The 27,714-nt window shown below is 54.7% G+C and overlaps 13 protein-coding genes across 13 annotated transcripts in view; 9 read left to right on the top strand and 4 right to left on the bottom strand.

The window, feature by feature from the left end:
* Positions 1 to 329: 329 nt before the first annotated feature.
* ASPZODRAFT_28925 (hypothetical protein) lies at positions 330 to 3,904 on the top strand. Its single transcript, XM_022728157.1, has 7 exons — positions 330 to 1,156; positions 1,222 to 1,280; positions 1,335 to 1,520; positions 1,576 to 1,975; positions 2,041 to 2,199; positions 2,249 to 2,592; positions 3,118 to 3,904. Exons 1-7 carry the CDS (start codon positions 550 to 552, stop codon positions 3,724 to 3,726), a joined length of 2,364 nt encoding a protein of 787 aa, XP_022577353.1. The 5' UTR covers positions 330 to 549; the 3' UTR covers positions 3,727 to 3,904.
* A 1,031-nt stretch (positions 3,905 to 4,935) lies between these two features.
* Positions 4,936 to 5,877, top strand: ASPZODRAFT_20119 (hypothetical protein; the record flags this gene model as incomplete). The annotated part of the gene is made up of 1 exon (XM_022727534.1): positions 4,936 to 5,877. One exon carries the CDS (start codon positions 4,936 to 4,938, stop codon positions 5,875 to 5,877), a length of 942 nt encoding a protein of 313 aa, XP_022577352.1.
* A 143-nt stretch (positions 5,878 to 6,020) lies between these two features.
* Positions 6,021 to 6,717, bottom strand: ASPZODRAFT_136981 (hypothetical protein). Its single transcript, XM_022724184.1, has 2 exons — positions 6,533 to 6,717; positions 6,021 to 6,468 (listed from the first exon to the last, which is right to left on the bottom strand). The coding sequence occupies exons 1-2, from the start codon at positions 6,687 to 6,689 to the stop codon at positions 6,146 to 6,148; spliced, it is 480 nt and encodes a 159-aa protein (XP_022577351.1). The 5' UTR covers positions 6,690 to 6,717; the 3' UTR covers positions 6,021 to 6,145.
* Positions 6,718 to 6,862: 145 nt separating this feature from the next.
* Positions 6,863 to 8,311, top strand: ASPZODRAFT_136980 (hypothetical protein). Its single transcript, XM_022724183.1, has one exon. The coding sequence runs from the start codon at positions 6,897 to 6,899 to the stop codon at positions 8,100 to 8,102; it is 1,206 nt and encodes a 401-aa protein (XP_022577350.1). The 5' UTR covers positions 6,863 to 6,896; the 3' UTR covers positions 8,103 to 8,311.
* A 609-nt stretch (positions 8,312 to 8,920) lies between these two features.
* On the top strand, positions 8,921 to 10,969 carry ASPZODRAFT_1267726 (hypothetical protein). The gene is made up of 4 exons (XM_022721577.1): positions 8,921 to 9,016; positions 9,077 to 10,612; positions 10,678 to 10,738; positions 10,785 to 10,969. Exons 2-4 carry the CDS (start codon positions 9,157 to 9,159, stop codon positions 10,867 to 10,869), a joined length of 1,602 nt encoding a protein of 533 aa, XP_022577349.1. The 5' UTR covers positions 8,921 to 9,016; positions 9,077 to 9,156; the 3' UTR covers positions 10,870 to 10,969.
* A 554-nt stretch (positions 10,970 to 11,523) lies between these two features.
* ASPZODRAFT_20115 (hypothetical protein) lies at positions 11,524 to 12,255 on the top strand (the record flags this gene model as incomplete). The annotated part of the gene is made up of 2 exons (XM_022727533.1): positions 11,524 to 11,777; positions 11,985 to 12,255. 2 exons carry the CDS (start codon positions 11,524 to 11,526, stop codon positions 12,253 to 12,255), a joined length of 525 nt encoding a protein of 174 aa, XP_022577348.1.
* A 241-nt stretch (positions 12,256 to 12,496) lies between these two features.
* Positions 12,497 to 14,882, top strand: ASPZODRAFT_1272551 (hypothetical protein). Its single transcript, XM_022721698.1, has 2 exons — positions 12,497 to 12,814; positions 12,866 to 14,882. The coding sequence occupies exons 1-2, from the start codon at positions 12,754 to 12,756 to the stop codon at positions 14,461 to 14,463; spliced, it is 1,659 nt and encodes a 552-aa protein (XP_022577347.1). The 5' UTR covers positions 12,497 to 12,753; the 3' UTR covers positions 14,464 to 14,882.
* Positions 14,829 to 19,219, bottom strand: ASPZODRAFT_155085 (hypothetical protein; the record flags this gene model as incomplete). Its single annotated transcript, XM_022726171.1, has 7 exons — positions 14,829 to 14,949; positions 15,002 to 15,288; positions 15,365 to 15,748; positions 16,246 to 17,698; positions 17,765 to 18,764; positions 18,844 to 18,999; positions 19,060 to 19,219. The coding sequence occupies 7 exons, from the start codon at positions 19,217 to 19,219 to the stop codon at positions 14,829 to 14,831; spliced, it is 3,561 nt and encodes a 1,186-aa protein (XP_022577346.1).
* A 42-nt stretch (positions 19,220 to 19,261) lies between these two features.
* Positions 19,262 to 20,070, bottom strand: ASPZODRAFT_136971 (hypothetical protein). Its single transcript, XM_022724182.1, has one exon. The coding sequence runs from the start codon at positions 20,010 to 20,012 to the stop codon at positions 19,683 to 19,685; it is 330 nt and encodes a 109-aa protein (XP_022577345.1). The 5' UTR covers positions 20,013 to 20,070; the 3' UTR covers positions 19,262 to 19,682.
* A 502-nt stretch (positions 20,071 to 20,572) lies between these two features.
* On the top strand, positions 20,573 to 21,265 carry ASPZODRAFT_124836 (hypothetical protein). The gene is made up of 3 exons (XM_022721405.1): positions 20,573 to 20,816; positions 20,871 to 20,940; positions 21,064 to 21,265. Exons 1-3 carry the CDS (start codon positions 20,809 to 20,811, stop codon positions 21,256 to 21,258), a joined length of 273 nt encoding a protein of 90 aa, XP_022577344.1. The 5' UTR covers positions 20,573 to 20,808; the 3' UTR covers positions 21,259 to 21,265.
* Positions 21,266 to 22,136: 871 nt separating this feature from the next.
* ASPZODRAFT_146999 (hypothetical protein) lies at positions 22,137 to 23,613 on the top strand (the record flags this gene model as incomplete). Its single annotated transcript, XM_022725217.1, has 6 exons — positions 22,137 to 22,157; positions 22,228 to 22,242; positions 22,299 to 22,413; positions 22,474 to 22,609; positions 22,707 to 23,347; positions 23,396 to 23,613. The coding sequence occupies 6 exons, from the start codon at positions 22,137 to 22,139 to the stop codon at positions 23,611 to 23,613; spliced, it is 1,146 nt and encodes a 381-aa protein (XP_022577343.1).
* A 267-nt stretch (positions 23,614 to 23,880) lies between these two features.
* On the bottom strand, positions 23,881 to 25,558 carry ASPZODRAFT_136965 (hypothetical protein). Its single transcript, XM_022724181.1, has one exon. The coding sequence runs from the start codon at positions 25,501 to 25,503 to the stop codon at positions 23,902 to 23,904; it is 1,602 nt and encodes a 533-aa protein (XP_022577342.1). The 5' UTR covers positions 25,504 to 25,558; the 3' UTR covers positions 23,881 to 23,901.
* Positions 25,559 to 27,705: 2,147 nt separating this feature from the next.
* ASPZODRAFT_1270885 (hypothetical protein) overlaps positions 27,706 to 27,714 on the top strand; it is a 992-nt gene continuing 983 nt past the window's right edge. The window contains exon 1 of the mRNA XM_022721651.1: positions 27,706 to 27,714. This exon is cut by the window's right edge and continues 6 nt beyond it. The gene's annotated coding sequence lies outside the window, so the exon portion shown is untranslated.

Raw genomic sequence — 27,714 nt, 5'->3', positions numbered from 1 at the left:
CATCTCCGATCTCCAATTCTCTGCAAATCCCGCTCTCTCGGCAGCGAAGAGAGACTTTCTTACCTGCTGAAACTGGTACTCGCAGCCCCCAATCCCAATTCCGTGGATTTCCGCGTGCACATTCCAGCGGCCTTTCTCCCCCCCTGGAGAAGATGAAACCCCCACATTTTTGCTGACATGATGAGGATGAACCTTTTCATCTCGCGAGTGACTGTTCTCTACAGACACAAGCTGCCTAGAGATACCGAGCCCGTGCTTCCGCAGCTGTCAGGTCGGATACGCGTGGCCATGGCTGTTCTCGATGACGGCATTCATGAAAGCGACAGTGTCCCCCCCCCCCCTCCCTCTCGCGAGTCAAGCGAAAGCTTGTCTTGTCGGGATTTGTGATATATACAGCAGGCGTCGCTTGTCGTTCTGGGCTTGTTATGACCCTTTGAGTCGCTGGTTCTGACTGCGGTTGCCTGCTACCTGCTCTATCACATTCCCATTACATTTTGGTCCTTTGTTTTATTTTTTTTACTTTTTTTTCTGTTTTTCAATTCGCTCGCCATGGGAGTGCAAATAGCAGGCTCGGACAGGATGCAGCCGGACCTTTCAACTCCACTGCTGGTCATGGGTATGCTCCTGCTGGTGATGTTTGGCTGCCGGGCAGCGACGTGGATGTGGCAGCGGCGCCGGCTGAGGGAGATCCTGAGCAAGAACCCAGGCCCGCGACACCAGGGGCGATTCGCAGAGTCGAGCAGGGCGGCGTGCGCGCTCAAACGGCATGTCCGCTACGCGCCGCTGTTCGCGCACCGGCACAGCCGCGAGCTGCGTCTGCTGGCCGGACGGCTGCATATGGGCACCGTCCCGCTGCGGCTCGAGGCGGCCCTGCTGGTGGGCTACATGGTGCTCAACGTGGTCTTCATCCTCAGCCTGGTCGACTGGTGGCAGACCTTTCCGGAAAAGATGTACCAGCTTAAATACGCAGCGGGCCACCTCGCCGTCATGAATCTGCCTGCCCTCGTCCTCACCGCTGGCCGGAATAACCCGCTCATCCCGCTGCTGGGGCTCTCCTTTGACACCTTCAACCTCGTCCATCGCTGGCTGGGGCGGCTTGTTGGCGTCGAGGCTGTTGTTCACATGGCCTGTGTCCTGAGCAGCATGGTCTACCGGAGTGGGTTCCCCTCATAGCATAACTATATACCCTATCATACCACTGCTTATTGTTAATCATTGCAGCGGGCTGGGAGGCAACGGCACAGAGCTTTCAAAAATCATTCTACTTCTGTGGACTCACAGTAAGTTCTTGCACTCGTTCGTCGATGTCAAATGAGACGTGACTAAATCTCAAGGCCCTCATCGGCTTTGTGGTCATCTTCGTGCAGGCCCTGTCGCCCATCCGACACGCCTTTTATGAGTTCTTCTTGCATTTCCATATCGCCCTCGCCATCATGGCCTTTGCCGGGCTGTGGTATCATCTCCAAGGGCTAACCCAGCAGCGGGTTTTAATGGCTGCTTTGATTCTGTGGGGATTAGACGTTTGTCCCCTCCCCCCATCTCTTTTATTTATATCCGTAATGCTCATGTATGAAGAGAATCGGTCGTTTTGTCCTGCTGGCCTGGCGCAACTGCGGCAAACGGCGCACAACCGCCCGCCTCGAGTTCCTGCCCGGCTCCGTCGTGCGCGTCGACGTGGTCATGGCCCGCCCCTGGTCTGTCCGTGCAGGGCAGTACGCCTATCTGTACGTCCCCTCGCTGGGCCTGTGGACGTCGCATCCGTTCAGCGTGGCGTGGAGCGGCCGCGAGCGCTCCGCCGGGTCGGAGAAGCGCTCCTCCAACGACTCCTTCAATGCCCTGCTCGGCGGCAAGGAGCAGACTACCGTCTCCTTTCTCGTGAAAAAGCGTGGCGGCTTCACCAGGAGACTCCTCGAGAAAGTTGAGAGGTCCGTCGACTGTCGTCTTGATGTCGCTGCTCTCGCCGAAGGGCCGTTTGGTAAACCCTCTTTTCCTTCTCCTCTTTTCCTTCTCCCCCTATTGACTTGAATTTTAAATCTATAGGCGGCATTCATTCCCTCGTCTCCTACGGCACCGTCGTCCTTGTCGCCGGCGGCATCGGTATCACCCATCCCATGTCCTACCTACACCAGCTCATGCAGGGCTTCGCAACCACCACAGCAACCCGCCGCGTGAACCTGGTCTGGGTTGTACGGGAGATTGGTAACTTTTTTTTCTTTCCATTCAAATTTATCTGTAATACTAATGGTAGACCACCTTTCCTGGATTCAACCATGGATGACTTCCCTGTTCGCGCATCCCTCCCTCACAAACACCAACCACGCAAACCACTATTTCCAGTTTCCCTGTCTCTCGCTCCGAGTGGACGTCTACGTGACGTGTCCCTCGTGGGCGGTGGATGGGGATTATTCCTTCGCAACAACGCCCGGCGAAATCCCCTGGACGCACGCCGCGCCGCCTGCTGTGCCCGTGCGGATCACCAATGGCAAACCGGCTGTATCAGAGATCGTGGCCGCCGAGAGCGCCGCGCAGGTCGGCGCGATGGCCGTGAGTGTCTGCGGGCCTGGGGGGTTGGGAGATGATGTCCGCCGGGCTGTGAGGGATGTCCAACAGGGGAAGACGGTGGATCTGTATGAAGAGTCGTTTTCGTGGTAGTCAATAGGTGTATACCTTGGTCTAGAGAGATCAGAGTTGAGTAGAAGGCAATAAAGGAGATATTGTGAAACAGATTTATTCCTACATTCTGGAGTGACTGAGTGAACAATCATGAATCTATATTAATTATTAGTCTTCTTAATAAGATGACGCAGTAAAAAAGTAGTACATCTCCTTGTGTAGTGAATATGCAGTGGAAGCCGTTACCGGCCCGGGACCGGGTTTCTATATTATGAGCCTGTCTCTTCCCTCTTCTACCCTGCACTTTTTTTTCCCTCCTCCCACCTTCTCTCTCCTTTTCTCTGTAACCTCTTCACCTGCCTTGTCCTCCTCTTCTCCCCCCCCCCCCCCCCCCCCTTTCTTTTGCTGTATTCGACGTTACAGCAGGACTCACAGTCAGTCTCTCACTGGAAAGTAGGAATACATTATTAGACTATCAGGCTTCGCTGACTTGACTCTCTTCAGATGGATTACGTCGAATACTGCTTCAGCTGGCTCCTGGCCAACAAACGCGGCCGTGACGCAAAGCTTTTCACCAAGGGAGCGGCCTTTGCCGAGTTCCCCAAGCCTACCATCGCGCTTGAATGTGCCTTGGGCCCCTCCGGGTCGACGATGAGCGTGGAACACGGTCCCAGCCCCAAGGGCGACGGACGCTTCCCGACTCTGAAGTGGCCCGCGGGCTCTGCCGAAGTCAAGGAATACGTGATCGTCAGCGAGGACCCTGACGCCCCCTTGCCCAAGCCCATCATTCACGGCATTTACTACGGGATCCCCGCGGACCGGACCAGCGTGGGCCCCGAGGACTTCAAAGCCGGCGAGGCACCTGGCGTCCTCTCGTCGGGCTTCCTGCACGGCAAGACCATGCGCGGCGTGCCCTACATCGCGCCCAAGCCGCTGCTGGGCCACGGCCCTCACCGGTACTTTTACACGCTGATCGCGCTGGGGGAGCCGATCAACCGCGACAAGCTGAGCACTGTCACCACGGCCGACGAGGTTGCCCGCGAAATCGAAGGCAAGGTGGTCGGATGGGGAGAGTGGGTGGGTTCGTTTGAGAGAAAGTGGGAGGAGCGTTAAGTCTGGCGATTGATGTTTTCTACGCTTTACGATTTACGATTCGCTTCGGTTTGACACCAATGGGGTTTCCTTACTAGGTACCTTAAGTTTAGTCGACTCTCAATACCAATACGGGTGATATTCGAACCTGTCTCTGTGCTCAACGTAGCTGTAGATAGTCTTTTTACATAGACAAGCCCTACAATCAAGCCCTACTTGCCTTATCATAACTAACCTTGATTCGTTAGTATGATGGGTCATGAAGGAGTGGACACTGTCGGACTTCAGTACAGGCTCACAGAATATTTAACCAGCACTAGAATACCGCAATCACTATAATAATATATATATATATATGTATATAGCATATATTCTATTTATATATCAAGCTTCTATTAACAATTATCTTAATACTCTCTGCACTACTCCGTAATAGTTATACTACATATTCCAGAATAGCCGAGCTTACCCTTTCCAGCTGTCTCGGATCCTTCCATGGAGCCATCAAGATGACGCGTCCTGTAGAGTCTGTACTATATACAGAGTACGGAGTATGGACTTATTAGTTATGCAGTGATTATGTACTGTGTACGAACAAATATTTAAATGTCTGCTGTGACTAGCACCGCCTGCATGAGTTTCTGCAGGTAGGCTTGATCATGATAGATAATAAATCATAACAGTAGAATTCCTAAATTACTCAGTTATAGTTATCTACCTGGTAATAAAGTACTGCATACTGCATACTGCATTCAATAACTATTGATCGGCTATTGTTGCCAGTCGGCTCGGGTCGGCTGCCGAGTACTTTTATTACTGACGGAGTCCCAGGTACAGAGTACAACTAAGAAAGAACATTATAATATAACTAACTACCTAGCTGTAGTCTATACAGAGTAGTAGTTAACTGGTTACTATAACTACCTTTATGAGTCAGTCTTATTATTCTCCTAAAGAATGTACCTGTAAACCACATAGTTACTCTGTACTGGTTGTACAAGAATGTCTCATTCGACGCGTTTTAGCGTCAGCCCAAAAAAAAAAACCCCTAAAACCTGCTGGCTGCGCTAAGAATAACTTCAATCCACTTCAACCCACTGCAGCCTACGCCTTCTCGTCATCAAGTCGATCGTTTTTAGACCCTCGTCTCTCGTCTCCTCTTTTTATCTCGACCCTTCCTCCAACCTTCACTGCATCCCAGCTTTCATCACTCGCCCAATCTCAAACATCATGCGTCGCTTCTTGCAGCTTCTGCTGCTCGCTGTCCTGCTGGCTGTCGCTTGTGCCGTCCCCGCCGAGACGAACAATGCAGCTGCAGACCAGGACTCAGCCGCAAGTAAATCCTCCTCCTTCCAAGAGCTTCTCTCCTCCTTCGATCCCGATTCCCTCCACGAAGCTCTCCATGTCTGGTCCGCCAAGTTCCGCCATGGCATCTTCCCGAGCTACGCTAACGCCGTTGAAGCCCTTCACGACGAGGACGCCTCGCTGGCGGACCGTGTCTTGAAGATGGCCAGACGTCAGGACGCTGGGGGCAATTCCAGCGTCACTGCTACTGCCCCGTCCACCACCACCGTCACCTCCACGGCTGAGACGACGGTCTCGACCGAGGCCAGTGAGACCAAGCCGACCGAGACTACCACCAGCACTACCAGTACTAGCACCAGCTCTACCAGCACCAGCTCTACCAGCACCAGCTCTACCAGCAGTAGCACTACCAGCACTTCAAGCACCACCAGCACCACTAGCACCAGTACTACCAGCACCAGCTCTACGTCTACGACGTCGGTTCCACACACCACCTCTGCAACCACTACATCCGAGAGCACGACGTCGACGTCGACCAGCACGGCGCCCTCCACCTTCACCACGTCGACCAGCTCGACCAGCTCGACCACGTCGGAGGCGACGACCACCACCTCGTCCACCTCGCAGCGTACTACCCCGTACACCTCGACGTACAAGAGCACGACGACCCTCGCCAACGGCAGTGTCAGCACCGTCACGGCCGTGACTGTCGTCTACCCGACCGTCTCCACGACCACGACGGCCACCGGCACGCAGGCCTCACCCGGTCTGCAGACGGGCAACGCCGCCGCCGCCAACTCGGCGGGCCTCACCAAGGAGATTTTCGCCATGGTGGGCGGCGCTTTCGCCGTCGCCATGGTTTTGTAATCTTTTTTGTGTAGTTGTCCTAGGGTGGCTTCACCCTGTCTGTTCAGCATCTATGGCGTTGTTTTGTGTATCTTGTGTTCGTGTCTTATTAGCATCCCACTCTTACGATCCTTTGCATAGCGTGTCGGCGTCTTGACGGCATGCTGAATATAGATATGATTGTCCTATAATGAATCTCTGTACTTCACTTCCAACTTCTAATCAGTCATCATTCATTATATATATATATATATATACCGTACTAGTAGTAACTAGTAGTAGACTATCACTAGTTCATGTTCCACCGCTCTTCCATAGTAAAATATCTGACCAGACTCTCCCACCCCGCGACATCGCCGTTGCGCAGGAGATTCGCGACATCCAGATTCAACGGCGAGTCCGGCCGCGGATCCGTCAACAACTGCTGCACGGCCGTCAAGGTCGTCGACAGCGTGTACACGGGACTCCAGTGCTCCGAAGTCAACAGCGTCAGACAGATCTCGCCCGTTTCAAAATGGATGTTCGGGTGGCAGATGCGGGTGGTGAATCGGATGCTCGGGGGGGTGAGGGGGTATGTTTCTGGGATGCGGATTCGTAAAGCCCACAGGCCGCCTGATGTACAATTAGTAAACGCATAATAAACGCATAGAATATGTAGTATAAGGTAATGTCGTACCCTCGTAAGGACTGTCTTTGACTCCCTTGAGAACAGCCTCCCAGTCTAACAGGTCGTTGTCTGTGACGGGACCAAGGTGCAGCAGCGCGTCGTTGGGGGAGGCCGCGTACTCTTTCAGCTCGCGGAGGAGGCGTTGTGTTGTTTGCGGCGAGGCCATTTTTTTTTTTCTTTTCTTTAAAAGTGATCTAATTAGATAATGACTAGCGAGATATTGATTAATAGATATATGGATGTTATGATGGGGGATGAGGTGAAAGATGAAGTGGCGCCGAGGCTGACCTCGAGCCAGTCACCTTCGAGTGAACTTGCTGACCACAACTTCTGAAGTACAGAGAACTTCTACTTCCTCCTTCCTACCCACAACATGCGTACCTCTCGGATCGCAAAAGAGACGGATAAAATGCTACACGCTCTTCCTACGCTGCCTCCACGCCGCACACGTCGGCTCGCTGCCTTTGCGTTGGACCCGACCGACTCGGACTCCTCGCTCTCCTCCATCGACACGGTCGACATCGAAGACATTCTGCCGAGAAAACGTCGCAGAATCACAGCGGAGACAGTCAAAAACGAAGGAATCAAGAATGAACCTGAACCTGAAGTCAAAGAAGTCAAACAGAACACAAAGGAAAAGAAAAAAAGGCTCCCCGCCCGCAGGATCAAAGGCGCCGACGGCAGCGTGACGGTCTCAGCCCCTTCGAACTGGGAGGTCATCTACGAGACGGTCAAGAAGATGCGGGCGGCGAACCCGACCGCCCCGGTTGATACAATGGGCTGTGCGGAGCTGCACTGGCGGGCGAGCGCGCCCAGGGACCAGCGCTTCCAGACCCTGATTGCCTTGATGCTCTCGTCGCAGACCAAGGATACGGTTACCGCCGTGGCAATGCAGCGGTTACATACTGAGTTGGGGGTAGCTAAGGAGACTTCGGTCAAGGAGGAGATTCCAATCAAGGAGGAGACTTCAATCCAGGAGGAGACTCGAATCAAGGAAGAGACTCCAATCGATATTCCAATCAAGGAAGAGAGGTCAGCGGAGGAAACCCCAATCAAGGAGATTCCAATCAAGGAAGAGACGCCAATTAAGAAAGAAGACAGCACTCTCAATCTCGCCAACATCCTAGCTGTCTCACCCGAACGACTCAACGAGTTGATCCGCACAGTGGGCTTCCACAACAACAAGACGAAATACATCAAGGCGGCGGCCCTGATCATCCGCGACCAGTACGGCGGCGACATCCCCCCGACGGCGACGGAGCTGATGAAGTTGCCCGGCGTGGGCCCCAAGATGGCGTTCCTGTGCATGAGCGCCGCATGGGGCAAAACAGAGGGGATCGGCGTCGACGTGCATGTCCACCGCATCACCAATCTGTGGGGGTGGCATACCACGCGCACGCCCGAGGAAACACGCCTGCAGCTCGAGGCATGGCTGCCGAGGGAGAAATGGCATGAGATCAACAAGCTGCTCGTTGGGCTGGGGCAGACGGTCTGTCTGCCTGTCGGGCGGCGGTGTGGCGAGTGCGATCTGGCAGGCACGAAGCTGTGCAAGAGTGAAGTGCGTGGATCGAAGCGGTAGGGGATCTGGATCTGGCCAAGGAGTCTGTTCTTGCAAAGTCGTTGAACAGGACTGATATGGTCTGTACATTATTTTCGCTGTATACTACATGTACATAATACAAGTCTATCTCATAGACAGAACTATTATCTTCTTCTATTTACTGTTTGGACCATGAATTGATATGGAGAATATAATATCCGAATATCAGTCTCCGTCTCATGAATTGAATCAACATATTAAGTACCTAAGCATGACAATAAGATCTATAGACTATATACCTCTTAATACTACTCTATTGTAAGCTGACACCTCAGGCAGCAACTTACTAAGCATGATCTCACCAGATAGTTAAACTAACTACCTTTTATTCTATATCTAATAGTTACTCTGTACTGCCCACTCGGTAAACAATTAGAAGACGAGCACTGAACAATGAACCCCCCCCTCTTCGCACAGACGACGCTCCACCTCCTCCAACACGAACACGACGCCGAGATCTCCTCGTCGACCCTAGCCAACACCGCTGGGTCTGTGTCCCCCGCAACCCGGCGCACCCTGCAAGCAACAGGCCATGCGTTGACGGGATTGATACTTTCCTCATGTCGGACGGGACTGGGCGGACGACTGGTCGGCGAGTTTGGCGCTGATCCCGCGATCATCCCTGCGGGTAACGAGGAGGGGAAGATCCGGTTGCCCTCTCATGGAATCCGGGTGGGGGATATCGTGCGGGTGAACGACAGCAATACCAAGAAGAGTACCTTGAAAGAGAAGGAGAAAAGGGAGGTGGACAAAAAAGGAGGCCCGGAAGGGGTGGTCACCCGGGTGGGCGAACGGAGTGTCTGGGTTGCGTTTGGGCAGAGGGGGGGAACAACTGGCCGGGCAAAGGAGGAGGATGAGGCGGTTGAAGAGCTGTGGGGGAAGAAGCTGTGGCTGTACGTATGGCTACCTAATCTATATACATATCCAACTGTGTTGACTTTTGTATTTTCTAGTCTTAAACTTGCAAACGATGTCACTTTTCGACGGTAGGTTGGTTACGATGACAAGGTGAGTGACGTTCTGACCAGCCAGGATGAACCAGACGATGGAGAAGATGGCCAAGATGGGAGAATCAGAGTATACACACTTGATCCGCGTGGCGTTTGGGCAGACGACCCCTCTGTCCGCCACCGACGCGGGCGACGAGACCCCCGACTTCTTCGACCCGACGCTCAACGACTCGCAGAAGGAGGCCGTGCGGTTCGCCCTGGCTGCGGGGGAGGTTGCTCTCATCCACGGCCCGCCGGGCACGGGCAAGACGCACACGCTGATCGAGCTGATCCGCCAGCTGGTGCGGCGCGGGCTGCGCGTGCTGGTCTGCGGGCCGTCCAACGTCTCGGTGGACAACATCGTCGAGCGCCTGGTGCCGCACGGGGTGCCCGTCGTGCGCGTGGGACACCCGGCACGTCTGCTTCCCTCGGTGCTGGACCACTCGCTCGAGGTGCTCACGCAGACCTCGGACGCCGCGGCCATCGTGCAGGACGTGCGCCGCGAGATGGACGAGAAGCAAGCCAGCATCCGCAAGACGCGGACGGGCCGCGAGCGCCGTGCCATCTACCAGGATCTCAAGGAGCTGCGGCGCGAGTTCCGCGACCGGGAAGCCAAATGTGTCGACAATCTGGTCCGCGAGAGCAGTGTCGTCCTGGCCACCTTGCACGGCGCCGGAAGCCACCAGCTGCGCAACCAGCGCTTCGACGTCGTCATCATCGACGAGGCGAGTCAGGCGCTCGAAGCGCAGTGCTGGATCCCGCTGTTGCCTGCTTCCAAGGTTGTCCTGGCGGGCGACCACCTGCAGCTCCCGCCGACGATCAAGTCCGACCGACCGAAGACAGGCGACAGGGTCCAGACTGCGCTGGAAAGGATGATGGGCGATCTCAGCGTGCAGGACGGGGAGGTCGCCCGCAAGATTGCTCTGCAAACGACGCTGTTTGATCGCCTGTTGGCGCTGCACGGCCCGGGCATCAAACGGATGCTGACGACGCAGTACCGGATGCACGAGCGAATCATGCGGTTCCCCTCTGACGAATTGTACGAGGCCAAGCTGGTCGCCGGGGAGGCCGTGCAGGCGCGGCTGCTGACGGGCTTACCGTACGAGGTCCAGGACACGGACGACACCCGCGAGCCCCTCGTCTTCTGGGACACGCAGGGCGGCGACTTCCCGGAGCGGAGCGAAGGCGACGAGATGGGCAATCGCCAAGCCCTCCTGGGGGGCGAGAGCAAGAGCAACGAGATGGAGGCAGCCGTGGTCGCGCGCCACGTCGCCGCGCTGGTCGCCGCGGGCGTGCGGCCGGACGACATCGCCGTCATCACCCCGTACAACGGGCAGCTGGCGGTGCTGGCGCGGCTGCTGCGCGACAAGTATCCGGCCCTGGAGCTCGGGAGTGTTGACGGCTTCCAGGGTCGTGAGAAGGAGGCTGTCGTCGTCAGTCTGGTGCGCAGCAACGCCGAACACGAAGTGGGCTTTCTGGCCGAGAAGAGGCGGTTGAACGGTAACTACCACGAGTTTAAGAGTTTTTTTTCTTCCCGTTCTTAAGAAGCAGATACTAATTGACAGTGGCCATGACGCGGCCCAAACGCCATCTGTGCATTTGCGGTGATTCCGAGACCATCAGTCGGTAAGTAGTCGAACTTCCCAGACGAGCGCGGCCTGACTTTTCGCAGGGGCAGCAGTTTTCTGAAACGATGGATGGCCTTTCTCGAAGAGCACGCAGATCTCCGCTATCCGGATGCCAGCGAGCTGATGTAGAGATTCAAGACTTCTGGTTTGCAATGGTCGCCAACACCAAAGCGCTATGACTAGAGCAAAGATTCATTCTCTATTTTGAAGGGCAATGCATCACTGTGTTAGAAGAATATATTTAATTGGATGATCAGGTTGTGTAACTATACAGTTAATCTTATGAGAATCCGATCTTCATAATCCTGTGGAGCCAGATCAAACTTATTATGGAATCAGAATTGTCTAAAGTTAGCAATCTGCTCCATACCTACCGTATACTCCGTAGTTCTTCGCTCTTGTGGTTTCTTTTCTCCAAGGACCGTTCGCCTGATCGTGCAACATTCCAGTTTCAGACGGGCCTTGTAAGGTGTCTCGACTCTTACTCCGTACCTGCGGACTCCGGAGTAGGTAGACACCGGACAGGAGGTTCTTGGGCCCTCTAGATTTGCATCGCTGGCACCACAGGACACTGCTGGTCAACCAGTGGAGCCCTGGAGCGATCCAGAGTTGGTTTCCGACCCCGAACGGAGCGGATCGTGGTCTGGTCGGTCCACTCAACCTACTATTTAGTAGCAAAGACACGGTATACGCACGGAGAGCAGTGATTAGCCACCGGAAAAGCCACGGTCGGTTTCCATCACGATGTCCTACCGTCGATAATGATGACCGAGTAGATGAGAGATGAGATTGATCGGCTCGTCTCCTCTGAAACACGAGGCAGCCCGCAGATGCGCCCTGCCAATCGTGTCGTGCAGCGTGGTTCCCTCCGGCCCTTCTGCCACCGAAACAGCCGCATGGAGACAAAGAATGCCGGCTTCTCAAGCGTCGTTTCAGCCCCAGTGCACGCACGGCTTGTTTCTGGAAGCGTGGAGGGACGATCGGTCGGTCGGGGGGGAACCTCCTCGAGAGGGGGGAGGCGAGGCAGATTTCGACCTGTGAGGAAAAAGAAAACACACGGTTAGCCTCATTCCTTGAAATCCTCTTCCCCCGAGACTCAGCTGTCTTCCTCGATAAATACCACCGACTTCTTTAATCCAGACCATCCACTCCTGGCATTCGCCCAGGGGGAGCAACCAGCGGTGGGGAGGAAGAGGAGAACAAACCGAACGTGGCTTGGTCGCTCTCAACTTAGCCCCTTCCAGACGCTTTTCGAGTCTCCCTCGACCGTCAGACGGCGGGCCACCACCCCCTGGCCGTTATCTTGCCAGCGCCAGCGCCAGTGCCGGTGCTTTCTGCACTGCTCTTTCATTCTCCCTGGTCGTGTTCCATCTTCAGTTCCAGTTTCCACTTCGTCGGGCGTGCCTGTGGCTCAAGTCGGTCTTTACAGAGCTGCCTTTGTGCTGCTATCCGAAACAGCGGCCTATCGCGCCTGCTGCTATCCACGTCCTTCGCTTATTACACCACCACGCCTAGGGATTGATTATTATTAATTAACTAATACCGTTCATTCCTTCCGTCGCCTCTCGTTTGACTCTCGCTTGCTATATGATTACTACTGCTCACTCGCTGACGTTGCGAATCGAATCCTCCATCCACTGTTGCGAGATTCGCTGCCCGCCTCTTCTTTTGCCCCGATCATGGCTCTGGTAGACGTCTGTGTGGTCTGTGTTTGCTCAACCTGCTGGTATCGTTCTATGCTGACTGGGGCTTTGCTTTGATAGTCGCTCTGGATCCTCTCGTGCCACAACTAGTAGTAGGCAGACATACCTCGAAGCAAGGGCAGGAGAGGGGCTGCCCCCTCGTATATCATCACATCACTTGTTGACTTTGTTGACTTCTGGACGCTCGTTTTCGACTTGTTTATGATACCTCGATATTGATATAGTTGAGATTCTTTCTTCTTCTTGGCATCAACGGATCTTTCCCTATGATCGCCCGCTGCTGCTTGTTCACCCACCCTGTTGCCTCGCTATGTCTCGCGTACTGCAGAGCCCCCCCCCTCACGATCCGTTAAGGAACCACAACTACCCCCGCCGACCTGCGGACGCAAGCTACGATCCCGGTCTATCGGCTCTGGCCTCGAATCCACTCAACACCTCGCCGCGCCGACCGCTGCGCCGCTCCGAGTCCTCCGTGTTTGACTCTTCCCACGAGGTCCCCGGAACCACGGCGCTGCCCCAGCGCCCAGCATCTCCGTTGCACGGCGGCGCACGAGGCACTGTCTCGGGCCACCGACGCACGGAAAGCACCTTGAAAACGGTCATGCGCAAGATCTTCAGCCGTAACAAAAGACGCAGTGACGCCGACGACGACGGAGACGACCTCATCTCCCATCCGTCTATCGAACGTTCACCCGGGCCGCCAACTGGTCTGTCCAACGGACTGTCAAACGGACTCTCCACAGGACCCCCCGGGGGAGGCACGTTCTATCAATCCCCTCGCACGCGGAGCACTACCACTACCGACAGTGGGAGTCCGCTGTACAAGCCGGATTCCCGTCACATCGCCCCCCGTGGTGACCTCCGCGGTACCCCTCACCAATCCCCCAAACTCTTAGAAAGTATTCCCGACCAGCTGGAAGAGCTGCCGCCCCCGCATCGGAGGCGTCGTGCGACGCTTCCAAGTATGGTGTTTCCAGATGATGACGCGCGGAGCATACTGGCGGACATCGTCAACCACGACCGTCTCACTAGCGATCATGAATCCCAAAGTAGGGCCAGCAGCATCCAAAATGCCTCCGGGACCCGCAGCACGTTGCAGTCAAAACGACGCTCTCGTAGTGCGACTGCTCTGCGTGCGGCTGCCAGGGGCCACCACCGCATGTCGCCCATCCAGTGGCGACGGTCCAGCGCTGACGCCAGCTACAAGGCACCTCCGACACCGTTTGAGACAGCCTCGGTCACCAGCTACTCGATTCGCCCGCCCACCCGCACGACCGTGGGCACCGAGTCCAACTGGACCGAAGCCGAGGTCCCCAGCTCCGAGACGGCCCCCGTTGAGACGGAGACAGAGAGTGTGGCCTACGACGTCGGCCAACTGATGACCACGATCCAGCACGGAGATAACGTGACTCTCGAGCAACGATTGACTACGCTCGAGGTCAAGCTGATCGACCTTGAATTCGCCATTGCCCGCATGCAAACCCACCAGTGCCCCGAGCCATCGTCCCCATCTGGCGACAAATCAAAGGTCAAGAAAGACTTGCAGGGCCACACGCGCAACAAGGAGTCGGACTCGATCCCGTCGACAAAGAGCGAGCCGGTCGAGCATCTGCACCCGCCTCCGCCGCCCCCGCCACCGCGGGAGGACCGACCGGTGAGCACGAGCACAGTCCGGCCGACGACGGGATACCGCTCGCAGATGCTCCGGATGGCGCCTTCGATGAGCTCGATGCGCGACTTTGACGGCATCTCCGTGGAACAGTACAGCGCGCTCGTCACGCTGCTCCGGCGGGAGCAGAGCGCGCGGCGCAACCTGGAGACACAGGTGGCGACAATGCAGGAAGACATGCGCCGGCTGCACAAGCTGCTGGGCACGGGGCCGATGCACCCTGTGCGCAACTCCGACTCACGCGACTTTATCAACTTCCGCCGGGCCTTGGATGCCTCGCGAGGGATCTCCCCTGCACACACCGATGAGAATATCGGTGTGATCTACGATAGTGATTCCGAGATTGAATAGCCTATCGCTTATTTACAGCTGGCGCTATACTGCCAGCCCATCCTACATCTACCACTGCAGCTGAGCTGTCGGCTTTTTTTTTTTTTCCACCTCATGAGTCATTCCCAGTCACAGGGAGAATGACACGTTACTTGCCTCTTGCCACTGCCTCTCAAGCTTCAAGCTTCAGCCTCGAGCTTCGAGCTTGGATATTTTATTTCGATGCCCATTTGTCATCCTACTGCAGCTTACCGCTCCTTATACCCTCCGCACCGGCTGCGCCTGTATTCCTCTCATCTGTCTAATGACCTGATGTTCCATTACTCTGGCAATAGTCTTAAGCTAAAATACAATATTGAAGCATTATAATACAGTCGGGACAACCACTAATCAATCTCCACGCGCTTCCCATAGACCAGAGCCGTCCGTCCAAAGAGGGAGCCGAGAGCGTATCCGATATAAGCGCCTGTAAGAATTGTAATCGGGAATGCCTGCCACGGACGGTCCCTAGGAAGTTAGTACAAGTATTAAAAGAAAGAAAGAACACCAGGAAGAATACCAATCAAGCGGAATCGGAATGGCACCCAGCCAAGCACCAACACAGGTGCCCAGGGCACCCCCCCAGACGGCATCCAGGGGACGAGCAAACGCCCAGACGTCCTTCCAGACCGCGCCGTCGACGCCATGGACATACACGAGCGGGACGGAGGAGAGGAGGGCCATGTGTGCGGCACAGAGCATCGTGTGAGCCTGGTGGGTTGTCAGGGGGCTTCCGAAGAGGACGAGCAGGGCGGCAAGAACGGGTGTTGCCAATGAGATGGACAAGAATAGGGAGAGAAGGGCGGGCTAGCCATTAGCATCAGCAACATTCAACAGATATATATATATGTATGTATGTATGTATGTATGGTAAATGTCTTACAACTAGTTTCAGGGAAATCCCCGATTCAACCTTTCTCTTCTTCTTGCGGGACCCAGGCGACGAAGCACCGCTGTTGGTAGGAGTGTCGACAGGCGCTGACCCCGCGGCGGGGAGACAAATCACCGCATAACTGAGTTGCAGGACGGCAAGGAGCGGGATCGTGCCCAGCAACTCGGTGACGGGGTCGGCGACCAGGGAGGGGAACCGCGCGGCGTACACGCTCAGCAGGAGGGCGGGATGCAGGTACGAGTAGATCGTGGCGGGTTGGGTGGCGAGGATGCCCACGGGGCCTGGGGTGGCTGCTGGGCTACTGCTGCTGCTGCTGCTGCTGCTGCTGCCTGCTGTAGAGGGGGGATTCGGCGGTGTCGAGGTCATCTCGTTCTTCTGATGAATGGGTGGGAGAGTTGAATTGTGTAGTGAATGGAGTGAATGAGGGTGGTAAACATTTCCGGTCCATGCCGAGCTTCATTTTTCTGTTTGCATTGTTTGCATTGTTTGCATGACAGGCAGAGAGTCCTATTACTAAGTAAGAAGTATACTACACCAGAGTAGTCTTACAGCTAGTATACTACAACTACTAACGTAGATTGTTGATAATACATCGTTCATGATCATGATGGAGGGGTACAAGGGGGTATGTAAACGAAACAGCAACCGAGAAGCAAAAGGGCAGCAAGTCAAAAAACCGGCTGGTACAGGCCAAGATGTCAAAAATACAGCAGATCGCCCTCGACAATAACTACACAATTCGACAGATGGAGGGAATGCCCTCCAAGGCGTTATCCAACAAAATGAGGTTGGTCATGAGGTTTTTAGGTGGACGCTGTCGGATCACTCTGGATCGGTTCTGAGAATGAGTCTGTCGCTGCGACTGTTTCCACCTTTGCTTCTGGGGTGGCTGTGACAGCGGCATCGAGAGGTTCCATCTTTGCCTCAGATACAGCGGGAGCATCAGCAGCAGGAGCAGAAACATCGGTAGCCTCAGGAACAGCAGAAGTATTGACGGCAACACTATCAACAGGAACATCGGCTGCAGGAGCAGCAACAGGAGCAGCAGCAGGAGCAGCAGCAGGAGGAACAGTATCAGTAGCTTTGACAGCATGTGGAACGGCGGTAGTCAGCTCTGGAGACGGCGGCTCTTCCGGGATGACAGGCGGAAACCCCGAGGTCACCGGCGGAGACATGGGCGGGCTGGCGATGGGACTACTGCCGAAATTTGGCTCCCGATGGAGGTCCATAGGAACAGGCTTGACGGGTTTGGCCGTCTCCGTGCCGTTCGGGGCAAGGATCTGGCTCGAGACGGAGCGGCCGCCGTCGGAGGGAGTCGGGCTCTTGGCCCGTTCGCGCTCGGTGTCCCAGTCTTTGACGACCCCCTCGCGCACCTGAGCAACCTTGGCTCGAAATTTGCCCAGCAGACTCTTCTTCTCCGGTTCGGACGAGTCCCTCGGGGGGCTGGCTGCACTGCTGCCGCTGAGTTCGGAGTTGAGACTGATGGGGTGGTTGGACGGGTCGGGCGGCGGCGGCGGCGGCGGCGGCGAGGTTTTGCTCGCGTGGTGTAAGCTGCTGCCAAACGAGCTGTTGCTCTGCGTCGCGCCAGGATTGACGGCTATGAGGGGCGGCGAGCCGAGACCCAGGCCGATGTGTTCGTTGCTGCTGCGTTTCGCCGACCGCTGAAAACGCCAGCTCCGCCGGTGATCCTTATTGCGGTCGGATTTGGACGAAACCGCCGCCTCCTCTGGCTGGTCGAAATCGGAATGGTCCGTAAAGGAGGACCGTGAGTTCATCGACGGCGTCCGGGATCCATGGGGTCGCAACGTGTTCTCCGACACATGGCTACTCTCCGTCTGGGCGGATGCGGTGTCCCGGCCGTTGGGGTCGCGTTTAACCTGCGGCGTGGTCTCATTATTATTCTCGAGCAGACCGGTTGTCGCGCGGGGTGTGGAATCCGCCGCGCCACCAGGCCCATCCGGGGAGCTTCTAGGTACGGACATTAGGGTGGAATCAGCGATCACGGCCTGGAGCGACTGCGACGAGCTCTGCGCGCTTTCATTCGCACTGCCGGGGATCCGCTTCTTTCGCAGCCGGTTGGGCTGTCGGCCCTCTCTCTGGTCCCCGCTGGGCGGGGATTTGCTGAAGAAGCTCGACAGCTTGCGCTCCTTGGTCGGGGTGACCAGCGGGGGTGGAGGCAACGTTGCCATCGCCGTCGAGGCATCTGGTAAGGTTTGTTTCAAGGCGATGAAAGAGGGCGCCTCCGCCGAATTGACGGGGATTGGACCATGTGTGGAAGTATGGATATATACGGTGCCCGGTGTCGAGGTCGTGGACGGCACTTCACTGGGGCCACTGCCGCCAGCGGTTACAGACTGCGTCGACGAAGTCTGCTGCGCAGGCTGCGCAGGCTGCGGCGGCGGCGGCGGCGGCGGTGGCGGCGGAGGAGTGCGACTGGCAGATCGACTGGCAGAGCGCGAGTGCGCAGCCGATGCAGGGTTGAGGGTCGAGACTTGCGGAGGGGGATTGTTGTTATTGTTTACCGTTTCTGCTGTAGGTCGGTTGTATCGGGAATGGGACAAGGCGGGGGACATCTTGGAGGGCAGGGTATTGCTGCGATGGACGCCACTCCCCGTCAAGGAGGTCGGGGTACCCGGACTAGGGGCATTGCTAGATTGACGGGAGTTCCGTGACGAGACGGAAACGTTCCGGCGGAGATTGGCCGACTTGCGCAGGCCATCCGTGCCGTTGCTGGCGCTGGAGACGGAGCGGCGGATGCTAGTGGTGCGAGTGGCGTTTGGGCGCGGCGCAAGGCCGGACTCGACCTCCTTCATGGTCTCCTCGTCGGCCGCGGTGCCGTTCATGCCGAAGAGGAAATGATCCTGGTTCTCGATGAGGAAGATCAGAACGTCCTGGCTCAGCTTGTACTCGTCGGGCGACATGTCGTGCTGCGGGTGGGAGAGCAAGCCCGGCTGAAAAATGGCGGACAGGTTGGCGGAGGTCATGCGGTTCTGGTCGGACTTGGAGGCGAACACGGCGAGCAGGTCGAGGATGTAGAGCAGCAGCTGCTTGTTCAGCGGCGGCAGCTCGCGGATCAGCTGCTGGTAGGTGGCGACCGCCTTGGGGTGGTCGAACTTGTCGGCGTCCGCAACTGGAGCCTGCTCGGAGGTGGCTTGGACTTGACGCTGGTAGATGCGCAGCGGTTCACGGAAGCGCTCGTAGAATTCAAGCGGGACGATGGGCTCCGGCAGCTGGTTCAGATAGCGACGCAGCACATTGGCTGCATCGTGAACCGTGTATCCCGACCAGTCCAGCCCCTTGCCGTACCGTTCGGGGGAGTCGAAAATCTCCTGGAGATCCTTTATGCGCTTCGCCGAGCCGTTCAACCGAAAGATACCCTCGACGTCGGTCGCTGCAGGGAGAAAACAAGACCGGAAGGGTTAGCCCAGCTGCTCCCGACCGGCCAACAACCCAAAGGGAACAGAACACACCTTTTTCTTTCAGGAAGACGCCACACTTTGCGACAACGATGGGCACATAGCCATAGATGAAACTTCCGCCGTTATCGTTGGTCAAGGAGATGGCGACGTTGGCGTACTTGATGCTCACGTTGAGAGGGACGCCGAAGATACCGCGCGCGACTTCTACTTACATTAACCATTAAACCACAGATAAAAAAAAAAATCGTAGAAAATAATCGAACGCACCTTCAGGCTCCTCCTTGCGAGTATTTCTCTTGAACTGCCTCCACCAGGATGCCAGGTCTCGTTTGGAGGGGGGCGAGGTCGCGATCGCCTCGTGCCGGGCAGGCGTGGGCGCGAAATGGTGCAGATGGTCAGCGCCCGGCTGCGACTTGCCAGTCACCATGACGGGCAGAGGAATACGCTGAATTGACGATGTTTCGATGCTGGATTGGATGCTCTGACTGGAAAGAGGGGGTTGGATGATGCGAAAGAAAAAAAAAAAAAGAAAATAACAGAAAAGAAGAAGAAAAAAAGGGCGTCTGTCTGGTCGCTTCGATGCGGCGAGAGAAAATCTGGGGCTGGGGAGAGTCCCAAAATAGCACAGCTCGCAGGAAGATCGAAAGAACGGAGGGGGCAGAGTCGAGTTATCAACAAATTATCGAAGGACGGCGATGGTTATTTCCTGCGAAGTACCCAAGGACGAGAGCAGAGCGAGAACAGGGCCGGGATCGAGGGGGAGAGAGAGGGACTGAAGGAGGGATGAGATGACGACCGGGAGGAGGCACGAGCGCTGAGCCAACCTCGCCGATGGCGACCTGCTCGACGTCACACGACCCAGCACAGCCGGCAGAGTCGAATGACGCGGATTATTGACTAGCAGAAGACGGGTTTGGGGCGGTTGTGATGGTCGTGATGGTCGTGAGGGAGTGTAGGTCGTAGGCAGGAGGAGGAGGAGGAGGAGGAGAGGAGGAGAGGGTGTTTGCCGACCGGGGGAAGACCAGGATGGTTGAAGGGGCAGGCAGAGGCAGACAGGAGTCAACACGGAGGACGAAGGACGGTTCGACAGACCCAGACCCAGGGATCCTGCGGACCCTGAGGCTGCTACTGCTTGAGACACGGTCGGATTTCTCTGGATTTAGGCCTGCCTGAGATGCTGGCGGTCTGTGAAGTTCCCCGCTGCCTCCACAGAGGATCATTAGTGACTCTGTAACTTAAAGTGAAGTATAGCCACTGAAGTATAACCAGGGGACTACCTATAGTTATAAGCCTTTACCTTAAGCTATCATTGGGTATTGAAATAATAAAATACTTGAATATTCTGAATACAGAGGACAGTAAATAATTCGAAATAGCATGGAGATTTGTGAATTCTTCAATGGAGCCATCTGACAGTCAGATCCTCAACTACAGCTCCGACCCATGGTACGTGAGATGAGGGCGAGGTCGAGAACATCACAGCCATTTTTGGGTAACGGATGGCTGAGGATGGTTCTAGGACGGAATTCCCACTTCTTCTTACGGGCATGCTGTTTCTGGTGACTGGTGACTGGAAGCTGGAGGCTGGAAACACCGGCTGCGACTATGTTCGATTGCAGTAGTAAGACTAGTTAATCTATTATTAGTACAAGTACGCTGCGAGGTACGACTTGGGTACCACTACAGAATCATGCCTACTACTTTAGATAGGTACCTAGGTACTATAACTAGTTATGCAAAGAGCTCTGTAATTCATTTACTCCGAACTGCGTGATAGTCGCTGGAACTATTGAGAGCAATGTGCGGCATGAATATCGATGCCTAATATCGATACGGAATTATCGATGCCTAATATTTATGCCTGGCAGCCTGAGGATAGTAAGTCATGTGGTTATTCACGTGATATACCGCACACGTGACACATGACACGTGATCTCAGAGCCTGCGGTCGTCGATGGATCTCTCCGAGCTCGGGAGCTGAGAGAATAATAAACACAACCCACCACGCACCTCACAATGGAAGGGTACGTCTGGTCAACTCGGTTGAGTATTGCTTAACACTGACTCTCATTCTCTAGACTCACAGCTTCGGAGCAGCGCGAGCTTGCTGCGCGCATGGAGAGGAAGCAGCTGAAGGAATTCATGACCGTATGCTCTCCTTGGAAACGTCGTTATTGGCGATACCCATCCCTCACATCCTATCTATATCATTTATCCATATCAATCACCTATGAAAATTATAATTACAGAATATACGGGCTGACCAAACAGATGTACTCCAAGCTGGTCCAGCGCTGCTTTGACGACTGCGTCAACGACTTCACCACCAAGTCCCTGATCAACCGTGAGGAGGGCTGCGTCATGCGCTGCGTCGACAAGTATCTCAAGAGCTCTGGCCGCCTCAACGAACGCTTCCAGGAGCAGAACGCCGCCATGATGCAGAGCGGCTCTCTGCCTGGTCGGTAATCTTTCCTCCTCGTACGACTGTGGAAGTAGTGTGGACAAGGAATCAAAATAGACCAGAAGGACTACGAAGGAAGCAAGGAAACAGAAACAACGGTGGAAGCTATGTTGGTTTCTTATGTACAATAGATTCGGTGACAGGAATCCCTTGATGGGCGTTATGTAATTCCGGATAACTAGGTAATCAGTACTCCGTAGTTACTCCGTACTCTGTAGGTACTTCACTCACGTAATCACCTCTGTACCTATCTTACAAGAGACACTGAAAACTCTTCTGACTCCAATTTCTAACCCTCTCCGCAGAGATGATTCCCCTCATGAGGGACGGCCGTCGCCCACGGAAACTCACGGAAACGATGCCCTCATTGGGCGAGTTGCGGATCGGGTCGCTCTGATACTCCGTACAGCGAGAAAGGATCGTTTGCCTCGATCTGTCGTGGACAATAGAATATTCTCTATGATTCTATGTACGAAGTAGTACAGAGTATCAACTGGTGTTAAGATAGTAGGGATTATTCTGACTATTATTTTGACTAGGTATATAATGTGGTAATATAAGGTGGTATAAGATTTCTAAACCTAGTGAAGATCATGATGATTAACAACCAGCCACTCCCATAAAATAAATCAACATAGAGAATAAAATATACATAGAATTATTGAACAATCCTCTATTATCCTATGAAATTATTCCTATCTCCTGTAGTCGAGGTTATCTCTCTATCTATCCTGAACAACTTCTGCCCCTCACCACACCCCCCCCCCACTTGACCCCATCTCGTTTTCTCCTCACCAGAACAGACGAGGCCAGTCCCCTGCTTTTAAACCTGCTGGTCTCTCATCCTCTTCTCTCACTTCAGACCACTATCTACGGAGTAACCATGGCTGACACTGTTGGAAAGGTATGTACTCTGCTCAGACTGCCTCGGACTGGCTCTGCCTCAGACCGACTCTGACTGACTTCCTTCATAGACCATCACTTGCAAGGTAAGCTAGGATTAGCACTCCTTCCCATCAAATCATACTCATGATGAAAAAAAAAGGCAGCCATTGCCTGGGCGGCCGGTGAGCCCCTGTCCGTCGAGGACGTCGAGGTTGCCCCTCCCAAAGCGCACGAGGTGCGCATCGAGATCTACCACACTGGCGTGTGCCACACAGGTGAGTCATAAACTCTTTCCAATCGAGGAGAACTTGCAAGACCCTTTACTCACCTATCAGACGCGTATACCCTGTCCGGCAAGGATCCCGAGGGAGCCTTCCCCGTCATCCTGGGCCATGAGGGGGCCGGTATTGTCGAGTCGGTGGGTGAAGGAGTGACCAACGTCAAGCCTGGCGACCACGTCGTTGCTCTCTAGTAAGCACTTTTTCTTTTCTTTTCTTTTCTTTTCTTTTACTTCCTTCTTTTCTCTTTTTTTTATGTCTCGTTTTTTCTTTTTTGGTTAACAATGTAGTACCCCCGAGTGTGGAGAGTGCAAGTTCTGCAAGTCCGGCAAGACGAATCTGTGCGGCAAGATCCGCGCGACGCAGGGCAAGGGCGTGATGCCCGATGGAACGTCTCGCTTCACGGCGCGCGGCAAGCCCATCCTGCACTTCATGGGGACCTCGACTTTCTCGCAGTACACTGTTGTGGCAGATATCTCAGTGGTGGCCGTGACGCCTCGGGCCCCCACTGACCGCTCGTGCCTGCTCGGGTGCGGCATCACGACGGGTTACGGCGCCGCCACGGTGACTGCAAAGGTGGAGGAGGGATCCAACGTCGCGGTGTTTGGCGCCGGGTGCGTCGGCCTGTCCGTCATCCAGGGCGCCGTCAAGAACAAAGCCGGCAAGATCATCGTCGTCGACGTCAACGACAACAAGGAGAAATGGGGCAAGAAGTTCGGCGCCACGGACTTTGTCAACCCCACCAAGTTGCCCCAGGGCGTCTCCATTCAGGAGAAACTCATCGAAATGACCGACGGCGGTTGCGACTATACCTTCGACTGCACCGGTAACGTCGGTGTCATGCGCGCCGCCCTCGAGGCCTGTCACAAGGGTTGGGGCCAGAGCATCGTCATCGGCGTCGCGGCTGCTGGCCAGGAGATTTCCACCAGACGTAAGCTTCTTCCCCTTCTTCCTCTTCTTCTTCTTCTAACCTTTTTAGCCTTCCAACTCGTCACCGGCCGCGTGTGGAAAGGCTGCGCCTTTGGCGGAATCAAGGGCCGCTCTCAACTCCCCAGCCTGGTAGAAGATTACCTCAACGGCCAGCTCAAGGTCGACGAGTTCATCACCCACCGCCAGTCTCTCGCGGGCATCAACACCGCCTTTGAGCAGATGAAGGATGGAGAGTGTATTCGCTGTGTCGTCGATACCAGGGCGTAATTCTTTTCAACCTGGGCCTAAAATTATTTAATAAAAGTATAGGCAGTTCAAACTATTCATTCAAACCGTCCTCTGCAGGAAATGACCTATATGTAATACATTGTCTCTCAAGGTACTCGAGGACCTTGTGGATCTCACTGAGAGTCTGTTATGTCTACAGTCTACTCTACTCATACAAAAGTGAAAGTATAATCATTTTATTGCAGTATGCATGGACGCAACTTCCGCAAGGCGGGGAATGCTGATACGGTTAAGCCCTTGAACGAGCCCTAGAAAAAAAAAAAAAACTTAGAACAGCTTGTGTTCGAGGGTCATCTCCGACTCGGGCTGCAGACCGACGCAGGCACGGAAGATGTTGGTCAGGGCAGCGCGCTGCTTGGCCAGGGCGTTGACGACGGGGGTGCCGGGCGGGGTCAGGGGCGCCTTGAGCATGTAGCTGAGCACGCTGAGCACGCTGTGGAAGCCCTTGAAGTCCTGGGCGGCGGGGTCGGCCTTCCAGCTGATGCGGGTCATGAGCTCGGCGACCACGACCAGGTCGATGATCAGGGGCGAGGCCAGCAGCGAGTCCTCACAGATGTTGAAGAGACTGATGGTCTGGTGGCCGCCCATGAAGATCTCGGCGTAGTACTCGTCGAGGGCGCGCTTGTTGTCGCCGACGGCCGGCATGTACTTGATGACGACGGTGTGGTCCGGGTGCTCGTCCTTGGCGTAGAGGATGTCGTTGGCGGCGACCATGTCGTCGACGACGTTGGACTTGGAGATCTCCTTGGAGCGGAACTGCTTCTGGGAGCTCAGGTTCTTGCCGTCGTTGTTGCCCAGATGGTTGTAGCTGGCGATGGAGGTGAGCTTGATGCCGGCGTTGATCAAGAAGTCCACAAGGGCCGACTTCATCTTGGTCTGGCCGGACTTGAAGTCGTCGCCGCCGATGAAGGCGCCGTGCTGCTCGGCGAGGGCGATGGCTCCGGGGACGAAGGTGTTCTGCGGGGAGCCGTTGATGAAGGGGGTCTTCTCAAGGATACAGGCGACGGCGAAGACGGTGGAGGGGGAGACCTCGTCGTGGCCGGCCTTGATGGCGGCGATGAGATTGTCGGCGGTGTCATTGACGCCGGACAGGAGGTCGGCGTAGCGCTCGGTGTTGGCGGTCCACAGGACGACGACCTTGTCGAGCCCGTTGGCGGCCTTGAAGTCACGGATGTCCTTCTGGATCTGCTCGACGTGAGCCCAGCAAGCCTTGGAGCCCGGCAGGACGTTGTCGGCGCGGTCCTCCTGGTTGGCGGCAATGAAGTCCGGGTAGTAGATGGAAGGCAGGGGCTTGATCTCGGCCATCTCCTTCCGGACGAGGTCCTTGAGGGTGGGCTCGAGCACCTGGGCGCGGTCCATGGCGTCGGCGAGGTTCATGGCGCTGATGTCCCAGCCACCGATGACCAGGTCGTTGGGGTGGACCATGGGCAGCATGTCGTGGAAGGGGATGTTGATCTCCTGGTTGGTCTTGGCGTCGGTACCCAGCTTGACGGTGGAGCTCATGACGACGGAGCCGTAGTAGTTAGAGGCACGGTGGCCCTCGCGAGTTTCCCAGGTAAGACCGCGGCGGTTGGCGATGATACCGGCGGTGACGGTGGAACCATTGTTGCCGCCCAGACCGACGAGCATCATGCCCACCTTGCCAACATGGCGATCGACCTTGAACTGATAGTTGGTGGTCTTGGGGGTTGCCACGAGCTTGCCATCGGCGGTACGGGTGACCTCGGTCGTGTTGTAGGCGTACTGGGTGTTGATTTCGTCGGCGGTGTAGACCACATTGGGGGAGTTGACGGTGAAGAGAGGGGGGGTGTTGTTGGGGCTATCCGACCCGCCATTGGCAGCGACGTCCGCAGTTGCGTGGGGAGCCATTGTGTCTGGGTGAAAGCGGAGCGAGGGAGAGATGTTTCAAGCGCGTGATCAGTGATGAGCGAGGAGACGCCTATCTAATGAACGCGCAATCCGATGCCCCTCCACGGGTGGACGAGCGTCGGCCGTTGAACGGGTGGTGCCGGCTGTACGAGTTAGCAGTGAGATAGAGAGAGAGAGAGAGCGACTGTCTCTGAGACTTACGAGTTGAGAAGTGTGGAGAAAATTGTGACTGATTTCCAGTGATCACGTCTCGAAAGGGAGAGTGATCGGAACAGTTAAACAATAATCAACCGAGGGGAGAGTCTAGAGAAGACGTAGACGATGCTGAGGTGGTGGTTGTGGTGAGAGAGAGAGAGAGAGAGAGAGAGAGAGAGAGGAAGGAAGGGGGGGAGGAGGAGGTTAAATAATGCACTACAGGAACTGCTTAGTAGTACCACTACTACTACTAAGGTACCTTAGGTACACTACTACAGCTGCTACTCCGGGTCAATATGCTCCGTTTTTCTTACTCTACATTTTTCTTACTCTCAGTCCTATTAGTCAAGACAGTGAATAACTACTGTCAATTAACTTCTCTAGTGGTACTGGTACTGGTACTTACTAGTTATACTACATAACGTTGGTCCGGGTAGTTACTCCGTAGTTACCTAAACTACTACCTCTCTGGTATTACCAGTCGATGACTTGTCCTTCAGCTATTAGTTCTCTACAGCGACAATTCATCCTTGTCCTCTTCTGTCGCGCGACAGTCGGTGAAGAGCGTGAAGCTGTAACTACTGCAGGTGGCTGTTATCATACCCCTCGCTAGACCAGTTCAGGCTAGGGCGGCTGATAAGCGAGCCTGACGTGACAAGACAGGGATGGATTATTGGAGTAATTATGGAGTAATCCACACATTGTATGGAGTTTTACTACGGAGTAACTATGGAGTAGTAACTACGGAGTACGGAGAAGTCACGGAGTACAGAGTTCATAATTATGCAGTGTATTATTATTGCGTGCTCATAATACCTACTTGAGACCGGTTTCGCTCTGTTTTCTACCGAGTGCAGAACTATGAGTAATCAGGTACTCCGTACCATCCTAGGTCTCTTTCCTACTTCACTATGTAGTTTTCTTCCTGTCACCCTTCAGATGACTTCATGTAGTATTATATATTATATATTCTCTCCTCTACTACACTGATTAAGACGCATCTCCACAGACTTACTCCGTAGTCAGGTATTATTACCTGCAGACAGTGGACACTCCCACAGGCCATCTGGTGGCCCCCATATCTGGCGGTCTGTAACAATCAGTCTATCTAACTAGTTCAGGTTAGTGACAACCTACGGAGTACTCTCGGAAACTGAAATCGCTCGAGTGGACAGTGAACACTGAACACTGAACAGTGAACAGTCCACAGTCCAGAGTTGACTGGATAAAGTTAGGTAATCAAGGATCATGTGATGTGAGCCTGAGGCAGCAGTGACCATCAAGATTAATCCGAGTAAACACAATTATCCTGCACCTATATAACTAGTAGGTATGTAGTAGTAGTATGTAGTAAGTTAGTAGTGATAACTACCTAGGTAGCTAAAAAGTAACTAAGAATTCCTAATTCTACTAATACTGCTAATTTCTCACCAGTCTACGCGTATCTGCTTCTCCAGACTGTACCTGGTCTTAATTACCCCTATTAATCACGTAAGCCAGGATCAACATGCAGATCACAGGAATCACCAGTCCTCGTACTCCGTACTCTGTAACTCTTAGATACCGCATAACTTAGGAACCTTGTTAAACGGAGTACTGTCGTAACTAGTTGGAATTACTACTCTGCGAGTCGTTGAGTAACTACTTCGTATACTACATACTCCGTAATGCCTTCAGAACACACCTAGGTACCTTCTGAATAGGAGCTATCTTTGGATACGAACGCCTTGCTTGCGAGTTATCGAACGCCACCAGCCCAGGAAAACCCTTGTTTCGCTTTCTTTTTCCTCTGTCTGTGGAGGATTCGTTGGAACATTCCATTTCTCTGCCTCAGGCAGGCGTTTACCCCTGAATGACGATCTTTGGAGCCTGGCGCCGTGTTCCATGGGACGCTCAGGGGTTGTTCACTGGAGAGCTGTCGACTAGGAACTTGAAGAGATGAGAGAAAAAGTAATTAATACTACATACTGTGTAGCAATAACAGACTCGGTGTATATTGTATCTTTTCAAGAATAA

Source organism: Penicilliopsis zonata, assembly GCF_001890105.1.
Source record: "Penicilliopsis zonata CBS 506.65 unplaced genomic scaffold ASPZOscaffold_25, whole genome shotgun sequence".
Taxonomy (NCBI): domain Eukaryota; kingdom Fungi; phylum Ascomycota; class Eurotiomycetes; order Eurotiales; family Aspergillaceae; genus Penicilliopsis; species Penicilliopsis zonata.
The sequence above is the reverse complement of the archived record's forward strand: the minus strand, read 5'-3'. Positions and strand labels throughout refer to the sequence as shown.

What these genes read in the sequence shown, in the direction of transcription:
- ASPZODRAFT_28925 (XM_022728157.1), top strand. Translation starts at nt 550, where the DNA reads ATGGGAGTGCAAATAGCAGGCTCGGACAGGATGCAGCCGGACCTTTCA. An exon ending in TCTCGCCGAAGGGCCGTTTG is followed by an intron (nt 1,976 to 2,040) that starts GTAAACCCTCTT and finishes TTAAATCTATAG; the next exon opens with GCGGCATTCATTCCCTCGTC. An exon ending in CTGGGTTGTACGGGAGATTG is followed by an intron (nt 2,200 to 2,248) that starts GTAACTTTTTTT and finishes TACTAATGGTAG; the next exon opens with ACCACCTTTCCTGGATTCAA.
- ASPZODRAFT_136981 (XM_022724184.1), bottom strand. Translation starts at nt 6,689, where the DNA reads ATGGCCTCGCCGCAAACAACACAACGCCTCCTCCGCGAGCTGAAAGAG. An exon ending in CAAAGACAGTCCTTACGAGG is followed by an intron (nt 6,469 to 6,532) that starts GTACGACATTAC and finishes ATTGTACATCAG; the next exon opens with GCGGCCTGTGGGCTTTACGA.
- ASPZODRAFT_136980 (XM_022724183.1), top strand. Translation starts at nt 6,897, where the DNA reads ATGCGTACCTCTCGGATCGCAAAAGAGACGGATAAAATGCTACACGCT.
- ASPZODRAFT_1267726 (XM_022721577.1), top strand. Translation starts at nt 9,157, where the DNA reads ATGAACCAGACGATGGAGAAGATGGCCAAGATGGGAGAATCAGAGTAT. An exon ending in CGAGAAGAGGCGGTTGAACG is followed by an intron (nt 10,613 to 10,677) that starts GTAACTACCACG and finishes ACTAATTGACAG; the next exon opens with TGGCCATGACGCGGCCCAAA. An exon ending in GATTCCGAGACCATCAGTCG is followed by an intron (nt 10,739 to 10,784) that starts GTAAGTAGTCGA and finishes GACTTTTCGCAG; the next exon opens with GGGCAGCAGTTTTCTGAAAC.
- ASPZODRAFT_1272551 (XM_022721698.1), top strand. Translation starts at nt 12,754, where the DNA reads ATGTCTCGCGTACTGCAGAGCCCCCCCCCTCACGATCCGTTAAGGAAC. An exon ending in AAGGAACCACAACTACCCCC is followed by an intron (nt 12,815 to 12,865) that starts GCCGACCTGCGG and finishes CTCTGGCCTCGA; the next exon opens with ATCCACTCAACACCTCGCCG.
- ASPZODRAFT_136971 (XM_022724182.1), bottom strand. Translation starts at nt 20,012, where the DNA reads ATGATCCTCTGTGGAGGCAGCGGGGAACTTCACAGACCGCCAGCATCT.
- ASPZODRAFT_124836 (XM_022721405.1), top strand. An exon ending in AGCTGAAGGAATTCATGACC is followed by an intron (nt 20,941 to 21,063) that starts GTATGCTCTCCT and finishes CTGACCAAACAG; the next exon opens with ATGTACTCCAAGCTGGTCCA.
- ASPZODRAFT_136965 (XM_022724181.1), bottom strand. Translation starts at nt 25,503, where the DNA reads ATGGCTCCCCACGCAACTGCGGACGTCGCTGCCAATGGCGGGTCGGAT.